A 21,967-nucleotide genomic window follows, 5' to 3' on the forward strand; every position below is an offset into this window, starting at 1 on the left:
TTTGGAACTCCCCTTTAGTAGGGGATGGACTTTTTATCAATTTGCACAAGGACACAGATGTCCCTGGTAGTTTTCTATTGAAACTCTGTGGACATTTCAAATGTATAGGGAGCAGTATGGCATTGGGAGGGGGTGTTCATTGGCTATGAAGACAGAAGCTTATGGAGATTACAAAAGGGTCTTAGAGTATTCTAGAGGCTACTTCTACCAAGATGAAGAAGGTCAGCAAATGAAAATAAAATTCATGTGAAAGAGATCCAAGGACTGGCCAACAAAGAATTAAGATGTTTTGTGAGCTTCAGAAAACTACCCACATTTTTTAGGGGTTGGGTCTTTCTCAGTACCTACCACTGATACTAGTGAGGGCACATATCTTTCACTGGGACCCTCCACCTACAGGGAGTTCTTCCATGAGACCTGTGGTAGCTTTGCTGCCACCTCCACCTCTGCAGTTCTGGGGAAGGGATGATCTGAGATCACTTCATGTCCCTTGTCTCCCCACTCCTGACTCGATGAGGGGTGAGAGAAACAGAAAGTGGAGCTTTCTCACCATGGTGTTGATGCAGGAAGTTGTGAATGGTCCCCCATTCCCAGTTCCAAATGCACTTTACAGTTTTAGCCAGAAAGGCTAAAATGTCCCAGATTGTTGCTAGAGGGAAAAATTGACAAGTTGAAGGTGAGTCTTGTGGGATGAAATGTGTCCCCATTCCTTTAAGTCCGATGGTGAAGCCCCTCACACGCAGCATGACTGCATGTGGACACAGGGCTTTCAGGGACGAAAATGAGCTATGAGCGTGGGACCCTGATCCAATGGCACTTGTGTCTGTATTGATGAGGAGGACAGGCACGCAGCATGGTGTCTAGCTGCAGGCCAAGAAGACAGGCATCTGGAGAAGTCAACCTTTACCTTGTACTTTAGCGTCTGGAAATCAAAACCCTTGTCTCTTATTGGGGCTGCCTAGTATGTGACACTGTGTCACGGCATCCTGAACAGACTCGTACAGTGAGCTGGGAATAGGCAATAACCAGGGCCATAGTGGTCTGGCTGCCACTTTAGGCCCCTGTTCTTGGGCTGTAAGTGACATTTTGGGTGGTTTGGGTGTGACTATATGATCATTTGGTTATCTGGGGAACAACCTTGTTCTCTGTAAGGCCTGGAATTTTCAAGAACTTGTTCCTGGCCTATTCTCTATATTCCTATCCTCAGTCCAAGTGGCCTCCAAGTCACTCTCGGAATAATCTAGTCATTATCCCAGAATCCTGTTCCTTCCTCACCCGTCACATTGGACTATGGCGAAGACCAATCAACTCTGTGTTCTAATTTCTTTTCCGAGTTTCTGTTCCCTTTGGCCTCACCACTAGTTCTTCATACAACTTCTCCACCCTGGAACCACAGCGCCCTCCCCTCCCCTTAGGTCGTCTCTTCATCTCTGGTTTCTAGCTCCGGTCATTTCTCTCAATGATAGGCAGAGTGGCAAGAAAGCAAATCAATTAGGGAGGAAAGGCTATGGCTGGCTATGGACTTGAATTGGACAATTATGAGCTGTGTAATCTTGAACAGTTACTTCACATCTCTGTTCTCATCTGTACAACCAGAAAACCTATCGCATATAGACTGATGAGGAATAAATGAGAGTGTCCTTAGCATGTGTTTTGATACACTGGTTTGTATTGTGTGTGCCATGGTAACCAGTTACTTCATCAAACACTAGTCTAGATGTTGATTTGCTCTGTCATGTCCCTCAGTGAACACCCCCACCTCCTGCAAACACATGCTTATGCCTTATTAACAGCTCAGGACATCCTGGAAAGAAGAATGCCATACATGGAAAACATGGTCACCCTTGGTAAGTGCCCTGTGCAGGATGACCTACAGAGGGTGGGGAGAGTGAGGGAAGCGAGAAGGTCAATGGCAATGGCACTTACACTTGGACACACTCAAAGCTGTGGATAGGTCCATCGTGCTTGCTTGCCCTGTGAAGTGACACACCAGGGTTTCCAGTATCAGGCCTTGCTCCTTCTGGGAGGCATTGCTCCAATTCTGGATCATCATGGCCAATTTCCTGTATTCAGGCTCACCATGCTCATCTACTCCAAGAAACTCAGATGTTGACTTCTGACTGGTCTTCCCATCTGCCAAGAACCATCACCCAGCCCACTCTGTCTCATCTTTCCTGACACCCCAGCAGCTCCTCCTATCCTGACAGGGCTTCTGAGGAAGCTGTCCCTGTCCCTTGCCTGTTGGCGTGCCCAACACTGCCTAGTTTTCTTCTACTTATGCTCTCTACTCTGTCTCTCTTCAGACTTTAGACAGTGGTACTGCTCAGAGTTCAGTTCTCAGCACTCCTCTGGCTAACTTTAATCCATGCCCACCAATTACAGGGTACTCAGCTCTCTCTCATCTCGTTGACAATTCTGCTCAAAATACTGAGTGTTCATCACATGTAGGCCCACTTTTGAGGACTTCACAGCAATTCTGCTCTACATTTACCATATTCCAAGGAGAGGGTAAGATTATTCTCACTACACAGATGAGGAAAACAGAAGCACAGAGAACTTAAGTCATTTGCTGGAGTATACACAGCTGGGAAGTGGGCTGGGATACAATCCCATGCTCTTTACCACTACTCTTCCCTTTATGGAAAACCTTGAAGCAACCAGCATGCACAGGCCATCCCCAAATATAACCATCTCATGTCGTATCCTAAGACAAATACAATTCGCCAGCCTCATTCATGGATTTGTCACATGAAATTTTGATCAAGCAGATTCAAGATAATAAAAAGTCAGCCAGGCATGGTGGTTCACATCTGTAATCCCTTATAATTTGAGGTGGACATAGGGAGGATTGTGGCTTGATCCTAACCAGGACAAAAATTATCTAGATGATAAGCTGGCATGATGGTGCTCTTAATATTGTAAAAATATGCCTCTCAAAAAAGCAAATGGTGCCCACAAAGCACAGTTAAATTAAGTAATAAAGTGAAAAGTTTACATTTATTGAAAGGCAGTACGTCTTTAGTACTGGAAGCTGGGAAGAATATTGCAAAACGGAATGAAGAATCCGATGTAAAATACTAAATTGTATGCATCCTAAGCATGTGCGGTTTTTCTTCCATGGTGTTCTTCTTGGGACCATCTGCAAGTACACCCAAAGGGTCTACTGTATAAACTGGTTAATTTATAACAAAACATGTTTTTTTATGGCTTTTAAGCATTATGGAATAATTGTTGTGTACATGGATACCAAAGTGGTTGGCTGAATGCCATAGTTGTCATATATAAACCATGTGACTTTGGACATGTTATTCAACCTCTCTGTGCCCTAGTTCCATCACCTGAAAAACAGGGATATCAGAAGTGTCTATTTGACAGGATGAGGACCAAACATAGTGAGGACACTGTTGTGTATTTGGAGGGGAAAAGAACTATTATTCACTGCTGAGGGGAATGTTAGTTCGTCTAGCCACTGTGGAAATGAGCATGTAGGTTCTTCAACGATGGGAATGGTGAGAGGAGACTGGGGTGGAGGGACTGATGTGCTGTTAGGTTTTCTATATCTTCCTTCCCCAGTGCCTCAGCCCAAGTCAGCTTCCTTTAACCCTACCTCCCGTCCATTCCTTTCATTCATGTATTTATTTTTGTATTTACTTATGTATGGTGGTGCTGGCGTTTGAATTCAGGACCTCTGACCTGCTCCTCCAGTGCTCTATGATTTGAGCCATGCCCACAGTTCTCCTTTCATTTTTATATTTGTAGTCTGACCACTGGAAGTCTGACAATTTCCCTGTGAGAGGAAAGTGTGACTGCCCTCACTCCATGTTTTCACATCTCACCCACCTTCCTGTGTCTCAGCCACCTGCTATCCTCACAATCTCTGGCCCGCCAACATCACTGGGTAATTTGCAAGGAAGTCCTAGTGTACAAACCTCTCCTGGCATCCAGTATCTGCTGCAGGGCCTGGAGCTTCTCCTGGATACTGGGGTCCTTTTCATCTTTTATGTAAGCCACCATCAATCCTAGGAGTGCTTCGTCCACTGTTATCTCTTCTTCAATCATCCCTGCTCAGACACAAGGTACTCATCCATGAAATACATGGATTCCATCACTCTCTTCCCTCCTGTGCCCCTTTAGTAAGCTGTTCCCGATCTGTGCATCACCAGGCCACCTTCCTGTGCTCTGTTTGCAAAGTCTTCACCTGCAATGCATGGAGTGGTTCCACCACAGGGGTTGTTCCTTAGGGTGGACTTTTCTCCCAGGCTCACCCCAGCTGGTGACTGGTGTGTATAGCAGAATGGAAGCTCAGCTCCCTTGCTGCAGGTAGGATAGAGTTCAAGTGTCAGACTTTTGCTCCAGGGCCCCTGAAGACCAGGCTGGAACTTCACATTTGCTTGGCTTCTCTACCTCCCCCTTTATTCCTTTCTGGAGACTCCAACCAGGAGATTGAGCACCCCCACACCCTTCCCTTGCTCTAACCTGAGTAGTTAAGTATGATGGGTTTGTTTATCTGCTTAGGATCCTCAGTTTCCATATCTGTCAAAAAATTTCCTGTAAGTAAAATTCATAACAGCACTACTCACAATAACACAAACACACAGGTAATCCAAATGTCCATCAACAGTGAATGGAGAAGAAAACCATGGTGCAGCTGTTCCACACAATACTATTCCATAGCTTTACGAGGAATGCCAACACTTTAAGTGATATACACTACATACAGCAAGCACAGAAAGCCTGGCTACAATGCACACCATGCTTAGTGAAAGCAGTCCACTTCCACTTAAGAGACAGTCCTAGTATGTTTGGGCTCCTGTATTAAAGCACCAACTTCTGCATGGCTTATAAACAACAGAAAGTTGTTTCTCTCAGTTCTAGGGAAGGCCAACACCAAGGAGTCATTAGGGTCGATGTGTGGGAGGGTTTGCCTGTATAGTTCATGTAGCACCTGTGTCCCAGTGTCCTCACATGGCAGATGGGACGAGCTGGCTCTCTGTGGCCTGGTTTGTAAGACCTTTTATCCTGATGATAAGCCCCACCCTCATGACCTAGTCTGTTCTAGCAGACCTCTATCTCTTAATGTATTTCATCTCCCTCATGGTTCAGTTTTCAACATATACATTTTGGGGAGACATAGCTTTATATCCATGGCATAGGAAGCACTTATAATAGGCAAATTCACAGAAACAGAATGAGGAACAGAAGCCACCATAGGCTGGGATGAAAAATAAGTCTGAGTATAGCTACTGGTGATGGGTCTACTGTACTGTAAATATATTTAAAGCCACTGAATTATATATTTTGAAATGTTCACATATAGGCTTCACAGGGTTTCCTACATGCTAGGCAGGCACTCTACCATTTGAACCCTACATACCCTTTTTGCTTTGGTGATACTCGACATAGGCTCTCACATTTTTGCCTTGCCATCCTAGATCATGATCCTCCTAATTATGCCACCTGTGTAGCTGGGATGACAGGTGTGTGCCACTAGGCCCAGCTTTTTTTGTTGAGATGAGGTCTTGCTATCTTTATTGCCCAGCCAGTCCTTGAACTGTGATCCTCCTGATCTCCATCTCCTGAGAGGGTAGGATTACAGGCATGAGCCATCATGCTTGGCCTTAAATATATGAATTTTAAAATATTGATGGACATACTAGGGGAGGCTGAGGCAGGAGGACTATGAGTTTGAGGTCATCCTGGGCTACATAATGAGACCCTGTCCCAAAACAAATAAAGAAAAAAACGGTGAACATGAACACAGACAAACCCTGAAGCCCACATCAGGTTATAAAGTCTTTCTTCCCACAGTGTAAGCAGTGGGCTAACTAGACTCATCCATCCATTTGTTCAGTAATCAACTTTCACGTTTCTGCTGCGGCCCAGGGACTGTTCCAGGTTTCAGGAATGATGGAACAACACAAAACCCTTGGCATACAGAACCTATGTCCTGCTTCAACCTCCCACGACTTCTTCCTACTCTTGAAGATTACCCAGAATCCCATAGTGTTTGCATTGGCGTGGGTTACATCTATGATCAATCAATTCAAGAAGGGGAAAACACAAGTACATGTGACTGCATGTCCGACCAGCCATCAGAGTCAAGGCACTGTCACATGGCACATAGCTTCTGCCATACACATGAGAGACTGAGCATGAGAAAGGCAAACACTGTAAGGGTTAGAAAGGGTATGGTTTCCATCTTGTGGACACCCTCAAGAGTGAAACCTAAGGACTTTGCTCCAGAGAGTAAAGAGGAAATAAATAAGGAAATGAATACACACTGTCAAGTTGGGAAATGATAAGTATTAAGAAGAAAAGTAGATCTTAGAGGAAAATTGACAGGGATGATATTTCAGGCCTGGGGGCCTCAGGGAGGTCTCTCTGAGAAAGTGACAATCTGAGGAAAGCCCCGAATAACTGGGAATTCTGAAGGCGAAGGTCCTCTACACCTAAGGCACAGACAGTGAAAAAGCAAGAAGATGAAGGAGAGGGAGTGTGTCCAGAGCACACTGATGGAGGGAGAGGGAAGAGACGGGAGGGTGAGTGCTATGAACTGAGTGCTTCTGTACCCTGCAAATGCATACACTAAAATCCAAACCTCCAGTGGGACTGCTTTAGGAGGTGGAGCAATTGGGGGGTCAACAGGGTGGAGCCCATATGGATGTGATGTGTGTCCTTATAAAGGAACTCCAGAGATACTAGAAGTTGGCAGTCTGCTACAGCAAAGGGCCCTGTCCACAACCCAACCCAGCCAGTATCTTGATATTAGACTTCCAGCCTCCAGATTTGAAATACAAATTCATGCTTTGTAAGCCACCTAGCCTATGGTCCTTTGTTACAGAAGCCTTAGTGACTAAGATGGGGGTGGGATGGGGGTTGAGCAGTGGGTGCTGTCCCGGGGGGACCAAGCATGCTCTGTGCTCACCAGCTTGCTTCTTCCTAGGCACACAGGGCAACAAAATCTGTCACCTTCCCCTAGGGGCCATGTGATGGGTCCTGGCAACCAGTTGAGTGGAGGTGATGCATGCTACTTCAAGCCTACCATAAAAGGCTCTGTGTGCCTCTCCAGCTCTCTAATTGAGCAAACATAGGGAGCTTTGTTTTGAGATGAGGAGTGATAAGACACAGCAGCATCGAACTCAGGAGGGACACCAACCCAAATTGTGTTTTGCATCATCACAACACAGGCTCTTTGTGTCTCAGGTAGAGCGACTTGTGCTTTCTTTTTTTGGTAAGCACAGTATTTCCCAGCCTAACTAATATCATCCCAACCCTTCACTCACTGTCCACTCTCTGCCTTGCCCTTGTTCTCTTTCATCCTTAATCCATGGACCCAGTCTTTTTCTTGACTCCCAGACCATACAATCTTAGGACACACTTTTCTCCTCAATTTTCCAGTTGACTCAGGCTGGTCCCATTCTCTACCTCCAACATCAGTTGAATCACCCACAACCCTAGGGTATATTTTCTGACTATGTAAGTTGGTGGTAGGGCTGCAGTGTGTTGGTTTCTAGTATAATTCTTCCATGTGTGATCCTGGACACTTTGTTGAGCCCATGAACCCTCTGATTTTTGTCTCAGTGTATCTTGTGATGCTGTAACAAAATACCACAGACTGGGTAATTTATAAGGAAATCATGGTCTTTCTCATAGGTCTGGAGGCTGGGAAGTCCAATATTAAGGTGCTCGCATCTTTTAAGGCTTTTGATGTTGCAACATCCCACTGTGGAAGGCAGAAGGCAAGAAGCAAGACGAGAGAGTGAGACCAATCAAGGCAGAGGGAGCCAAATGTGCTTTTATAACAAACCCACCCTTGCATAACTAACCTCCTGCAGTGATCACATTAAAGCATTCATGAGAGCAGAGCCCGGGTGACCTCACCTTTCACTCTTATTGGGCCCTAACTCCAAATGATGTACTAGGAATTAGTTTCCAACCCATGAGCCCTGGAGGCCATGTTCACAGCAATTCCCAGCTGATCAGGTGAGGTAATAATAGCATTTCCCAGGGTGACACACAGCATGTGGAGTCCTGAGGATGGGGGGAGGCTTACTTGAATGCTCCATTGTGTCCTCAAAGCAGGAGGCTTACCTTGTGTTAACTGATGTTTCCCTAACAATTTTTCTTTCAGGCTCAAAAACTCATCTGTAAAACAGCAGAGTGGGGGAATGTTTATCAGTCCAGTATGGTCTCAAAGTATGGGTTAAAATTGCCTAATGCAAATACAGATTCTTTCAATGATATCTCTTTAATGGTAATGACCACAATGAGCTGAAGCCTGCCAGTGTCGGTTCTCACAGCTAATTTTGCACCTCTCTTCCAACCCTGCCTTCAGTGACCTCATACTGGTAAGTTAAAATTTGTCAAGGCAGGAACATTTATACTGTGGAAACTGGCAAACACTACATAGCAAGATTCTTGTCTCTGAGAACACACCCATTAGAGAAGTGAAACTCAGACCAATCTCCCCACTTTAGCCATGGGGAGGATGGAGAGAGAAAGAGTCTTTTTAGAATTGTCATTAACCAAATGTAAGGGGAACATAGCTGTCAAAGAACAACATTAAGCCAGGCATGGTGGGATTTGCCTGTAATTTCAGCACTCAAGAGGCTGATGCAGGAGGATGATAGTTCAAGGCCAGCCTGAGCTACATTCAGACTCTATCTCTAGAAAAATAAATAAAGCATAAGACCTAGAGCAGGACTTGGTGCATGGTTAGGTCATGAATGGAGTAAGAACTCTTAATGATAATAAATAAAATAATAGTTGTCATGTTAGTATTTAATGAGACAGTATTAGGTGCCAGGCTCCACTCTAAGCACCTTACACACCTCAGGTCATTGCAACCTCACAGGCAATGCATGATATGGGGATGACTATTGCATTCATCTTTGTGGAGGGAGACAAGGACCAATGAGAGTTTATGAAGTTTGCCTGGGTTACCAATGCATATGAGTTGGAGCTGGAACTTGGATGCAGACACAGATGCTGCATCTGAATCACCACAGTCTTCTGTATGTGGTGAATTTCCTTGCAAGTATCTCTATGCTTTGAGCCCTCTGTTCTCCAAATACTCACCCTAAATAAATTTCTCATTTTCTTCAGCATTAGCTACAGCACTTCCCCACAATCCTGCAGAGAAAATGGAAATACAAGTTAATGTTTTAGTGGTTTCTGAAATGATCGAATGGCTTGTTAAAGCAATGTGTGGTTCTTCATTGGGTGGGAAAAATGTTCTTTCATTCAATAAATATTTACCATGCAATTATTGGGCACTAAATATTGTTATGGAAGGCAGCGGTAGACAAACCACACAGGGTCACTGTCCTCATGAACATTCTCTTCTATGGATGTACCAGCTGGTCATTGTGGATTAGTGTCCCCAGGACCGTCTCAAGCTCTATTCCTTATGGACATTCATCAGCATGGAGGCAGGAAGGAGAGATACTTCCCAGCGTCCAGTGCAGCGAGGCAGAGGTCAAGCTCTGGCCAGTGCAGAACATGGGGCATTTGTGGAAAATGCTTGCACTTTGACTAAAAGTAAGCACACTCTTCTGAGGGCAGCCATCCTGTGATGAAGAGGAATTTAGTATGAGAGTGATCATTAAAGTGTTCAGGTCAGAGAAAGGGAAATCCAGAATAAGACTGAGTCTTTATGCTGAATATTGCAAAGCTAAAGCAGTGTTATCAGCTGCTTGTCTTTGTCTTTGTGTTTATTAAGAAAATTAGAGGCATTTATACTTAAGCTGCTGTGGTTGCTGGTGACCTTGAGTCAAGCACTTTTGTGTCCAATACTGGAAGACATAGCGAGGAAGTTGTTGAAGACACAGCCATTTGCACGGTTACAATTATAAAAACTAAAAGGAGACTATGGTAAGAGTCGGTAGGTATAAACATGAATTGTAATCCAAATACACTGTTGGTGGGAATGTAAAGTGATACAGCCACTGTGGAAAATAATGTGGTGATCTTCCAAAAAATTAAAAGGAATTGCCAGAAGATGCAGCAATTACACTTCCACATATACACCCAAAAGAACAGGAAGCAGGGTCTCAAAGAGACAATTGAATACCCATGTTTTATGGTGGCATTAGGCACAGTAGCTAAAAATGGCATGCCAGATGTAGTGATGCACATCTGTAATCCCTGCTTCTTGAGAGGTAGAGGCAGTAGGATCAAGGTCTGTGGCTCACCTGAGCAAAAAGCATGAGACCCTTTCTGAAAAGTAAAGTAAGTGCAGAAGGGCTGCAGGTATGGCTCACATGGTAGAGCACCAGCCTAATAAGCATTAGGCCCTAGGCTCAAATTCCCATTATGGCAAATAAAAAATGGCAAGTAAGATCCAGAGACAGATGAATGGATAAACAAAATGAGCCCCATCCGTCTAGTGGACAATTATTTCACCTTGAAGAGGAAGGAAATTGGATATGTTACAACACAGATGAACCTTGAAGGCACTTTGCTAAGTGCTATAAACTAACTGCTTGAGTAAAGACAAAACTGTATGATTCCACCGAGATACTGAAAGTAGTCAAAATCATAGACTCAGTGAAAGAACATGCCATCTCAGGAGCAGCAAAGGAGCTAGGGTCCTGGTGACAGATGATAAGGTGCGGTTGAGATGGGTAGGATGATTTCATAAGGCACAGGTGGATGCTGGCAGTGGGTATGGAGGGATGTGGGTGGATTGTGGTAACCTGGAGATGGGATGGAGAAGAACTACAGCTGGATTGGCTGTGGTGAGTATAGAAAAGTAAGGTCAGAGATGGCATCTCAGGACTCAGTTTCGGGAACTGAACAGATGGTGGGGCATTTTAGTGGATGAGAATGACATAGGAAGAAAGTGGTCGTGGCCCTGTTCTGACTGGGAATAAGGATTCCACAATGGATTCACTGGATATCTCAAAACTCTTTGTTGAAGTGATGGACATTAACTATCCTTGGGTTCCCACCACATGCTGGGCACTGGGATGATGCTTTGCTTGTGGGATCTCCTGTAACTCTCACATCCACAGTTGGAATCTTACTGGGTGCAAGCATGGATTTCAGCCTGTTTATGAAATCACCTCTCCTGGATCATTTGATAAAGTATCAGGTATGTGTTGCACCAAGGAGGCCCATGAGAGACACTTGAGGACTCTGCAGGGCTACCCTGGAAGGTCTCTGCAAGGCCTATTCCTCCCAGAAGTTCAGGAGGTGAGCAGAGCCAGACCCTATAGGGGGCAGTCATTCCGCCTCTTTACTTCTCAACCCCCCAAAATCCCATTTGACCTGTACTGACTTCTCAGGAAAGAAAGGTCTCGCTCAGGCGCAGATTAACTAATCTTCCATTCTCAAATTGACTTCCAAACTGGGTGATGGGGATGTAAGCCTGGAGTGCAGGATAGCCAGCATGGTGAGGAGTGAACTCAAGCCAGGATTCTGGGAGGGGATACAAGGGTAAGTCATCAGCAAGAGCCTAGAATGTAGCAGTTATTCAGGAAAAGAAAATGACAACCAAGGCACTAAAATATCAGTAACAGTATTTGCAATCTCAATAATGATTTGGGAATTCCTCTCCAGAACTTTGAGAGTTTTTATCCAGCTGGTGGCAGGTCATTATTTTCTTAGCATCCTGTTTCTAATATTTCCTTAAACTTGAGTCCTCACTGCCATCTTTCTCCTCCGTCTCATTGTAGCTCAAACTCCAGAGCAAGGGAGGGGTGAGAAGTGTCTAGACACACTGTAGCACAGAGGATGATCTGTGGGTGTTGGGGAGACCCTGAAATGTTGCACGGAGGGACATCACATGACTGGAGGCTTGTGCTGGAAACTTCCTTCCAGCAGACATGAAAGAAGGTGATGGTGTGGGACAGGAAAGCCAGTGAAGACCTAATTACAAGAGGTAGCCAAAGTGACTAAGACACAAGGTCAAAGGTGGGCTTGGAGTGGTGGCAAAGAACACAGTGGTTGATAATGAGGAGAGGCATTTAGAGGAAGGACTAGATTAGGGGCTTGTGAATAGTATGGGGCAACTCTACCCACTCTGGTAGAAAACCAGCATAGGGATTTCTATTGGGAAGAGAGAGAGAAAGAAGGAACTCTGGGGACTTCTAAGCCTTGAAATGCCTGAGGACATACAAGCACTTGAATGATGTCTAATGAATAGTGAAAAGTCAAGAGATATTTGCTGAACAAACCAGTATGTTTTATGCTTAAGAAATAGGGTCCGCAGGTCTCAGTCTGAGTAGAGACAGTGTGGATTAAAAGACAAATGGGGCCATCTGGCCATCTGGAAAGTCACCAGCATTTGGATGGTTGTGGGAACCATGGTGCTGTATATGTTCCATACAGCCTAATGAAACCCAGCAACACCTTATGAAAAGGGGGAGTGGGAATGCAATGAAGGGGATGAACTTGGGCAATGTACACCTTAGAAATGTGTGGAAATACCGCAATGAAATCCCCTCAAGTATTAACCTATAATTAAAAGCTAATAAAACTTTTTTTCAAAAGACAAAAGTGGGAGAGGCTCCTTGCTTTCACCTTGGTCCTCAGACATCCTGTATTACTTTATTTTTTTCATTTTATTCATTGTACAGGGGGGATTCATTGCAGCAACTTCAAACAGGCTTACAGTGGACACGGGTTAGCTTGCCCCCACTTGTGTTACAAATTTCTTGATCCACACAAAGCAAGTGTGTACCATTTGATGACTTCTACGGTCTCCTTTTGCTCCTGCGCTCCCTAAGGAAGGTCAGTGACACATCCTTGCATTGCAGTGAATGCCTTTCAACCTGTCAGTACCTCCCACTCCAAATTTTTGCTTACTCTTGGTTTTATGATCCTTCCAATCATCGTGAAGGTCATTGTCAATGGCTGCAAATATTAGGTAGGGTAGTGTCCCTTTTTCCACATGCTTCTTCATGCTGGACAAAAGAGTGCCCTGGAACTTGGGAGAGAAGGTACCAAGATTGAGAATGGTGCAGGCACAAAGGAACCATTATGCTTCCACCAGCTGGGTTGGGCTTTTACACATGGTCCACATAGAACTGGAACGTCTTTTCTGTCCTATTCATCCCCCCCACAAACCCCCAGACACAAACAAAAAAGAGCATAAGAAACTTTTGAAGGATGTGAGAAAGCCCAGTAGCTTATTGTACTGATGATGCCTAGCTACGTGTATATGTCCAAATTCATCAAAATGTAAACATTTACTATGAATATTCACTCCATTTTGAGCATACCAAATATTCATCAAGAAAGCTTAAAAACAAAAAATTAAACAATGACAGCTGGGGTGTGACTCAAGTGGTAGAGCACTTGCCTAGAATAAGCAAATGATATATGACCTAGTCTCTTCTATGTGCAAAACAAAACAAACGCAGAGAGAAAGAAAAAGAGGAGAGAGAGAGGAGAGGGAAGAAAGAAGAGAGACAGAGAGAAAGAAAATATAGCACAGATAGACACCTATTTCCCCCAGGTTACAGTCTGATAGAAACCCTATTACCCTCACTAGTAATTTCAGTCTCTTTCTCTTTTCCATAGTTCAGGCTTTATATAATTTTCCACTCCAATATTTAAGAATGGAACAATTGTTCAACCTAATCTATCAGTTATAAACAAAAGGGATCCACTAGAGGAAGCACTCAGTTTGGACTTCCACCCTACAGTGATCATGACCCTCCTTCTGTGAGAACTTCACCTGTGCTGAGATCACCCTGGTCCATAACCTTAGAACCCAGGTAGCGACTGCCCTGAGATGAACTGAGCAGGCAATAAGGGGCTGGACCACAAGGCCAGCCACCTGGAAGTTATACAGGTGAGCACAGTGATACTCTGGAGCTGGGGAAACATTTCACACTATGTACAAGGAGAAGCAGAAACCATTAGTCTGCCAGGAGTAAGAATGATGAGACACAAGAGCAGAGAGAGGTAAATGCAAGAAATCAAGTGGCCAAGGAGAGAGGGAGCGAAAAGTTGCTACAGGTACCTGCTGCCTTTGGATGCTCTTGAATCTTTATTTTAATTTTTTTTAAAGTACAAGGGTTTGAACTCAGGGCTTCACACTTGTGAGGCAGGTGCTCAATGGCTTAAGCTATGACTCTAGCCATTTTTGCTCTGATTATTTTGGACATAGGGCCTCACTTTTTGCCCAGATTGATCTGGACCATGATCTTCCTATTTTATGCTTCCCATAGTAGATGGGATGACAGACCCACACCAGTAAGCCCAGCTTTTTTTTACTGTTGAGACAGCCTCACAAATCTTTTCGTCTAGCTAGCCTCGAAGCACAATCACCTTTTACTCTGCCTCATAGCGTGGGATGACAGGTGCATGTCACTATGCCCAACTATTGTTTGAAGAGGTCTCACGAAGTGTTTGCAACTTCTCATGAAGTTTTCTGGCCTCAAACTGTGATGCCTCCCAAGTAGGAAGGATTATAGACATGAGCTCCAGCACCTGGCTTGCACTTGCATCTTTTGTGTATATTATATTACTTTACTTTTTGCGTAACAGAATCAGAATCTAACTCTACCACTTGCAACCAAAGCAACCCTAATATAATTAAGACTAAAAACAAGATCTAAGTGTCAGGATTTAGAAGACTTTAAAGTCTTAAAAGATTTTTGGTAGCTCTACACCTGAACCCTCCATGCCCAATTGGAAGGACTCACTTCTCTGGTTTGTCTGGAGATAACTACATAGGCCCAGAAATCAGTGAGAGAGTAATTCCCCAAACTCGCTGCCTCGATGGTTTTTTGTAGGCTCTCCCATATAGACCAATTCTCCAGGTCAAATCGATGTTCCAAGACAGCTTCAATGTGTTCCATGTTCCCACTGTTAGTGTAGAATGAGGACAGTGCCCTGGGACAGAGAAAGAGGTGTCACGTTATCTCTGCATGGAAAGTGTGCTGAGATTGGTTAGCTATGTCTGTTCTTGGTTTGGATACAGGCTCACAGGTGTGAGTGCTTAATATCTGCCACATTACAAGCCTGAAGATTGAAAATGTGCATGGAGAAGGCTGAGAATGGTGAATGTGAGGAAGTCATTAACCTTGAATGCCTTCCTCCTGGAAGGACAATAAACATGAAAAATTAATTTATGTGAAATAAGTAAGACTGAAGAATGATAAAGCTCAATACAGGCCTTGTGCATCCTCTGGGAAGATCCTTCAATGTTACAAGCAGGAAAATTAGAGCAAGATAAAATAAATGACTCTTGAGACCCAAATAATATTTGTCCAGACTGACAGTTGTCAACTCTTTACATGTGATGGTCTTGTCATTGTCATAACCAACCAAGGAAAGGAATGGCAAGGTCATTCTCAATTCACAGGAGAAAACACTGATACATAGAGAGGTTAAAAGCAAATTCCTCAAGATCACATGGGGAGCATGAAGCCAAACTGGACTTTTCTCCAGATAATCCATCACCTTCACATTTTATTTTCCACAGAGTGCATTAGAGCAATGAATTGAGAACAAGCTTAGGTAGGGGAGTTTTCAAAGAGGAACACCTTGTCACTTCCATTAAGGAAACTCGATATCCATGTGTTCACTGGATAAATATTTGTGATTCTCATGTTATCACTTTTGAAGGCTCCCTGTCTACACTTGTGCTGTCCAATAAGATAAAAACTGGTCATGTGCAGCACTTCAACACGTGTAATGTGATTACTGTGACTCAAACACTGAATTCTCAATTTTGTTTAATTTTAAATAACTTCAAAAATTTAAACACAGGTATTCCATTCAGTTACTGGGGAACCTTGAAGACTTTTAGAACCAGTTGGGTATGGACAACTCCTTTTCCAGTGCAGTTCATGTTAACATCCAGCGAGACCTCAGCATCAAACTAGAAGGCGCTATGTGTGGAAAGTGCATAACTTTCAAAAGCTTAGTCTGGCAAAAGGCACATCAAATATCTCATCAATAATGTCCATATCGATTATGTGTCAAAACACTAACAGCTCATATATGGGTTATGCAGAAAACATACATCATAACTAATTTCACTCTTCTCATTTTCTTTGTTAATGAGGCTATAACAAGTAAGTAGAAACTTTTTGCTGAAAAGTATTAACTTCTCACTTGGGTCAATGAGTTCAGTAAAAGAAGGAGAAAGCCTGGCATCCCTGCCTCCATTTTGCATCTGTCTCCTTTGTGTTAAATCTTTGGGTCAAACTCCTACTTAATTTTGCACATAGGCATATTAATCATTCAAGGAGTGTGTCTAAAATCAGTGATACATAACCTGTCTTGTCCCTCAAAATTATACCTGAAAGCCTGTATTAACTCTCCTAAACCTCTCATCCTGGAATCCTGAATGACAGGACAGGATTGCTCAGTAAACATCTTTATGACAAGGGACCAAGGCTCCCCCTAAACAAAGGCAATAAGGACCTTGTAGGACCAGAACTGAGAAAATGATCAATACTGAATGAATTTTGACCAAGGCTGTTTAATTATGCAGATTTCTCTCCCCTGCCTAAATTCTTCCTCTATTGAAACCTAAGCTGATATCTGACCCCACAGATGGGCTAAAGTGTTTACATTCCCTCTTCCCTTTATGTGCCTGTTCAGAGATAAGGAATCTCTTTTCTCTGCCCTTCACCATTACTTGTCATGGTGACAGGTGTACAGCCTAGTCTCTGAGGATTCCAAGAGCCAGGGCTTTAGCCCTAAAACCCTGGTGTTGAGGCTAATAGAAACTTTGACATGTGTATTTCTATCACATAGCTCTTGAAACAGGTACTTAGAAACTGCTTGTGTGGAAAAGCACTGACTCCTCACTTAGGCCCATATATTAACTAAAGGCAGAAGAAAAGCTTGGTATCTATGCCTCCATTTTGTATCTGTCTCTCCTCTGAGCTGTTCACCTTGCTTCCACCTTGCAATCCAGGACTGATCAATATCATCTCTTAAGGAGGAGTGGAGGAAACTGCTACCACAGAAAGGAGGAGCAGAACCTTTGCAGGACAGACCACCCACATGCTACAAAGACTTCGGTGTTCTGTCTGGATTGCTCCCCTTACATGATGACAGGAACTTCTCTGGAACCCCTTGAGAACCAAGACTGAGATAATGATCAACCAGGCCATACCTTGACCAGGACTGATTAATAATTACACAGTCCTTTCATCCCTGCTCAAATCCTTTCTCTACTTAAGCCTAAAGCTCACATCTGTACAATAAGATGGGCTGAAGTGCTTACTCTGCCTCTTGTCCTGTGGTGACCCTGCTGTATGGAACTGACAGGTGGGATCCCCAGATTTGAGCTTAGGGCATAAAATTCCAATTCCATGCTGGTTTGAATGCTTCAATGTGTTGCATCCTTTATTTCTCTCAACTGCTCTCTGCAATTATTAAGAGATTACTAATTGTGTTCACCCTAGTGTAATAAGACAACCAGACCTATTTCTCCTTATCTGGATTTGACCTGGGACCTGTTAACCAATCTTGTCCCAGCTCTCCAAATTACATTACTAATTGCTAATAAGATTAGTACTGCTATCCTGTGTGGGAGGAAACCAAGGCACATAGAGGTGACATCTGTGTTTCTCACAACCCAAAGGACAGCACTGGGAATTGAATCAAAGCTTTTGTATGGAAGGCCTGCCTTCCTCATCACTTGCTGCAGTGTTGTGCAACTCCAAGGAGCTACAGAAGGAAAGATGTCTTTTGATTCCTGTTTCCACTGCACCCCCTGGAGGTGGGCACTAAGGCAGTTCTGCTAACCCTCATGCCCTATCACTCAGAAGTTAGCTTTGGGAACACAGGGCCCCTATGTGTTATTGTGCAGGAGCTGCCTCAGTCCTAAGTCCTGCGTTACTTCTCTTCACACTTTGTCGCATTAGCCATTAACCTCATCCACTACATCTAGTTGAAAAGCCAGTCTATCTTACCTCTGCAGAGAAAATGTGTCAAGGTTGATTTGCAAGGTCTGTCCTTCGTGTGGAAGCAGGGTCACAGGCATGAATGCCGAGAACTGCCATCTGGAACCTTTTGAATGAGAAAGTCCTACAGGAAGTACTGCTTAGTGCAGTACTTTCTTATAAAGGCTGACAAGTCAACCCACCTAAAATGTGAATACTGTACCTGAACCTGTAAAGACTGCTTTAAAGTCAAGGAAGTAGTTATCATGCTTTGTCACTGGTCTTCTGTGACACAAGAAAGATATTGATGGTTGTCTCAGGTCCTGGAACAGATCTCCTGGGAGTTTTCTGATAATAAGGGTGGCAGGAACACCTTTGGTTCTAATAAGGTGACTCTTGCCAGAAGGAGTGCTGGAAAGCCTTAGGAAAGTATAAAACCTGGCCAAAGGTTGGAACTTTCAGCTTCACTCCCCAGACTCTGTGGAGGGGAAAGTAAGAGGGGCTGGAGATGGAGTTTGGACACCAGTGGCCAATGATATAAGCAATTATGGATATGTAATGAAACCTCCATTAAATTTCCTAAAGGACAGGGGCAGAGACCTTCTGTGCTGGGGACGCATGGAGATACAGGGGGTGGTGCTCAGAGAAGGCACGGAAGGCTCACCTCCACCTCAGCCCTGTGGTATGCATCTCTTGTACTTGGCTGTTCCTGAATTGTCTCTTTTATTGTAAATGTAAAGGAAGTGCATCCTTGAGGTCAGTGACCTGTTCTAGGAAATTATCAAATCCTAGAGGAAGATTGTGGGAACCCCTAATTTATGATCAGACTATCAAAAGTCCTGGTGATCTGGAACTTTTTGATTGGTGTTTGAAATGGAGCCAATCTTATGGGACTGAGGCACCTTTACTTGTGAGCCTGGTGGATCACTTTTGGTAAACACTGTCACAAGGAAACTGATTGTGGGACAACAGTAGTGACAGAGAGTTGGAGAAGTGGTGTTAGGAAAGACAGAATAGGGTTAACAGAGGAAGGAGAGAAGGCAGGGTGCTGAGGAGAGGAGAGATACAAGGTCACAACTAGATAAGTAGGAACATATTCCTGGCTGGGGAAGTAGCTCAGTGTAGAGCACTTACCTAGCATGAGCAAGATCCTGGGTTTAACTCCTAGCATCACACATACAAACACACACACTGACACAGTGACCTACTTCTAGAATCATAGCTGCTTCAAAGGCAGAGATCAGGAGGACTGCAGTTTGAGGTAAGGCCAGGCAAAAAGGTCGCAAAAGCCCATCTCAATGATTAACCCAGGTCTTGTGTCATGTTCCTTTCATCCCAGCTAGTAAGGATGTCCTCGGGGCAAAAACACAAGATCCTATCTAAAAAATAATTTAAGGAAACATGGGCTGGATTGTTGCTCATGTGGTAGAGTTTCTGCCCAGCAAGCAGGAGGCCCTGAGTTTACACCCTAGTGTGGCACCCACAACACAGAGAAATGAGGAGTAAGTTATGCCGTTCTAATAAATGCAGGGTGAGTATAATGAGCAATATTGTATTGCATAATTCAAAATAGCTCAAAGAAAAGATTCTGAATGTCGTTGTCACACAGAAATGATAAATGTTTGAAATGGTGGATAATCTAAGTTTTGTGAGTGATCAATACACAAGGTACACAGGTACCAAAACATAACAGTATACCCTATAAAATGCACATTTTTAATCTTCTATCATTTAGAAAATGGAAAAATGCATTTGGTGTCAAGAGGAAAATCTTTCATTTCTGTGTTGAAACAACCCTCATCCTCCATTCCTGAAATACAACTTACCAAGTGGAGCCTGAGACCCCTGCAAGGTACGTGATGACATCCAACAGGCCGTGGTTTTTCAGCTGGATCAGGACCCCAAGACAAGCAAAGTGTGCCCTCAGACCCCCGCCGGAGCCAAGAACAGCAAGAACTGGTGCCTGAGTGTTGCAAAGAGGACAGTTGGAGGTTCAGAGTCAGGGGGGACAGTATTGGGAACAACATGGATGCCTAAGCTCCCCCTTGGGCAGGGGAAATGTCCCTCCCGTGTGAATGCTCTAGCAGTACAGATCTGTATCCTTCTATTTCTTCCCTTCTCCTCTGCTAATCCTGTGCCCTCACACCCCAGGCACTGTGGGGTCAAACACCAGCCCCTCAGGAATATCTTCCAACCTTACCTCATCAGCCTTGATGCCCAGTTTATTCAGAGACATCACCACCTGGGTCTTGCGGTTGTCCACAGCCTCCTTCTCTTCTTTCTGGAGTTCGGGAGTGATGCGAACCCCATGGCTTTCCCAGACAAAACAGAAACAACAAACTCCAGAAAATTTGTAGTGAGAGACAAAGAATAAAAACATAGAATTTATGTTTTAAAGAGTGGTGCTGTCTAAAATGTAGCCACCAGCACTGGTTGATTATTGAACAAATGTGGTGCATGGGAATGGAGAAGTGCTTTGTGTGAGTGGCACACAAATCAACAATATTTCAGTGATAATTTTGTATGAAAATGTCATAGTGCAACCCCTTCTTTGTGCAATTTGTAACAGTTAAGAAAACAGTGATGACATGGTGCAGCCATGGTGGAAACCATTTTGTGGTTCACTAAAATGTTTTTGATTTGGGGGACTGCTCATGGCTCATCTCCCCTACGTCCTCCATTCAGTTTATTTTCAATGCTGCCCTTCCCTGCTGCAAGCCTGCTCCTGTTTGGAGCAGGTTGAAGGAGTCCTGAACACAGTATGATTCTGGGTATAACTTCTGTGGGAAGATTCCAGATGCTTATTTCTTAGGAAAGATCAGTTTATCCATTCCCTGTACAAATGATACCTGATCTACATCATGGATTACATCCAACCACCCAGAAAAAAAAAACCAAAAAAACTGGTGTGGGAGGGAGAGAGGAGAGCTCAGTGGGCAAGTTTGCTTCAAGCCGTTTTGGAAGGATTGGTCATTTGGTTTCCTGGTTTTTCCCAAGGGTGTTCTTGTTAATCGTCACCTGTCCTCAACCCAGAGGATATAGTTTCCTTCAAATTAGGCATGGTGACATGGGCATTTCTTAAAGCTAAGATAGAGGATGAGGACCAGTCTTGAGCACACTACCTAACTGAAGCTCAGCCCATGCATAGTGTTCTCCTCCCTTTTACCCCAAGTCTGCAACCACCAACCTGGAGGCACAGGAGATGTGACTCCTTGGTGGGCACTAGGCAGGAAGCTCCGTGTGACTAGACACACTGAACAATGGAGACCAGTAGCTTCTAGGGATGGCTGTGGTCCCAGGACAGTTCTTTCTCTGTCCTAATTCTGAAGTTCCTCATCTTTGCAATGGCTTGGAGATGTCCCAATTGCCTGTGACAGTTGTGAGGAGACTGGCTGAGAGGAAGGAACCCTGACAATGAGATGCCTCCAGTCTCTATGTATGTTTTATCCACTAAATTCTCCTCCCTTCTGTGAAAGGGACAGATGGAAAAAGTCACAATTCTGTCAGCAAAATTAACTCTGGAAAAGACTGGAGTTGCTGTGTGTAAGTTGCTGTGGGTAAAGGGATTCACAAATGCAATGTGGCATTTATATATATAAATATTAATTAGATATATACATATGTGTGTGTGTATATAAAAGATAGCTTTTATTCTATTTATCAGTTGTGCCTTTAGGACAAAACTCTGAGTTTCTATATCAATTCAGCTCATAGCTACTCTTCCCAGCAGTCCCCAGCAGTCCCCAGCAGTAGACCCACTTACCTAAGTTTGGGCTTCACCATCCAAAATCTGATTTCATATTTGGCTTCAATGATACAGCCATGAGGGGAGAGCCTGGTAAAAGTTTTTGTACTAACAGATGCTGGAGGTCCCCAGAAGGCCTTGAGTGCAATGAAGATGGTAGTGAGAGGTGAGAGAGCAGCAACAAGTGTAGCAAGAGAAGTGAGACCAGAAAAGAAACAGACAGGCTGTGTTCTGACAATGAGAAAGGGAGAGGGGATGGCAAAGCAGAGAGATAAATCTTAAAGAATTAAAACATGAAGATCACATGGCACTGGGGAAATGAAATAGCCAATGAAGTCACATGCAGCCATATGTGGGTTGAACT

The 21,967-nt window shown here is 43.9% G+C and overlaps 1 protein-coding gene and 1 long non-coding RNA gene across 2 annotated transcripts in view; both read right to left on the reverse strand.

The window, feature by feature from the left end:
- The window catches only part of LOC109697579 (cytosolic phospholipase A2 gamma-like), a 42,825-nt gene extending 22,506 nt beyond the window's left edge, over nucleotides 1–20,319 (reverse strand). The window contains exons 1-7 of the mRNA XM_074057354.1: nucleotides 20,059–20,319; nucleotides 19,685–19,821; nucleotides 14,658–14,847; nucleotides 12,811–12,931; nucleotides 3,930–4,061; nucleotides 1,991–2,133; nucleotides 551–860 (exon numbers count right to left, since the gene is read on the reverse strand). Of these exons, the coding sequence (XP_073913455.1) occupies nucleotides 551–860; nucleotides 1,991–2,133; nucleotides 3,930–4,061; nucleotides 12,811–12,931; nucleotides 14,658–14,847; nucleotides 19,685–19,821; nucleotides 20,059–20,238 (1,213 nt within the window). The 5' untranslated portion in view covers nucleotides 20,239–20,319. The remainder of the gene's footprint in view (nucleotides 1–550; nucleotides 861–1,990; nucleotides 2,134–3,929; nucleotides 4,062–12,810; nucleotides 12,932–14,657; nucleotides 14,848–19,684; nucleotides 19,822–20,058) is intronic.
- Nucleotides 7,786–11,636, reverse strand: LOC141410463 (uncharacterized). Its single transcript, XR_012442669.1, has 3 exons — nucleotides 11,282–11,636; nucleotides 9,079–9,132; nucleotides 7,786–8,145 (listed from the first exon to the last, which is right to left on the reverse strand). It is a non-coding gene; the product is annotated as an uncharacterized lncRNA (long non-coding RNA).
- Nucleotides 20,320–21,967: the final 1,648 nt, after the last annotated feature.

The sequence above is a fragment of the Castor canadensis genome, chromosome 16 (assembly GCF_047511655.1).
Source record: "Castor canadensis chromosome 16, mCasCan1.hap1v2, whole genome shotgun sequence".
NCBI classification, from domain to species: Eukaryota; Metazoa; Chordata; class Mammalia; order Rodentia; family Castoridae; genus Castor; species Castor canadensis.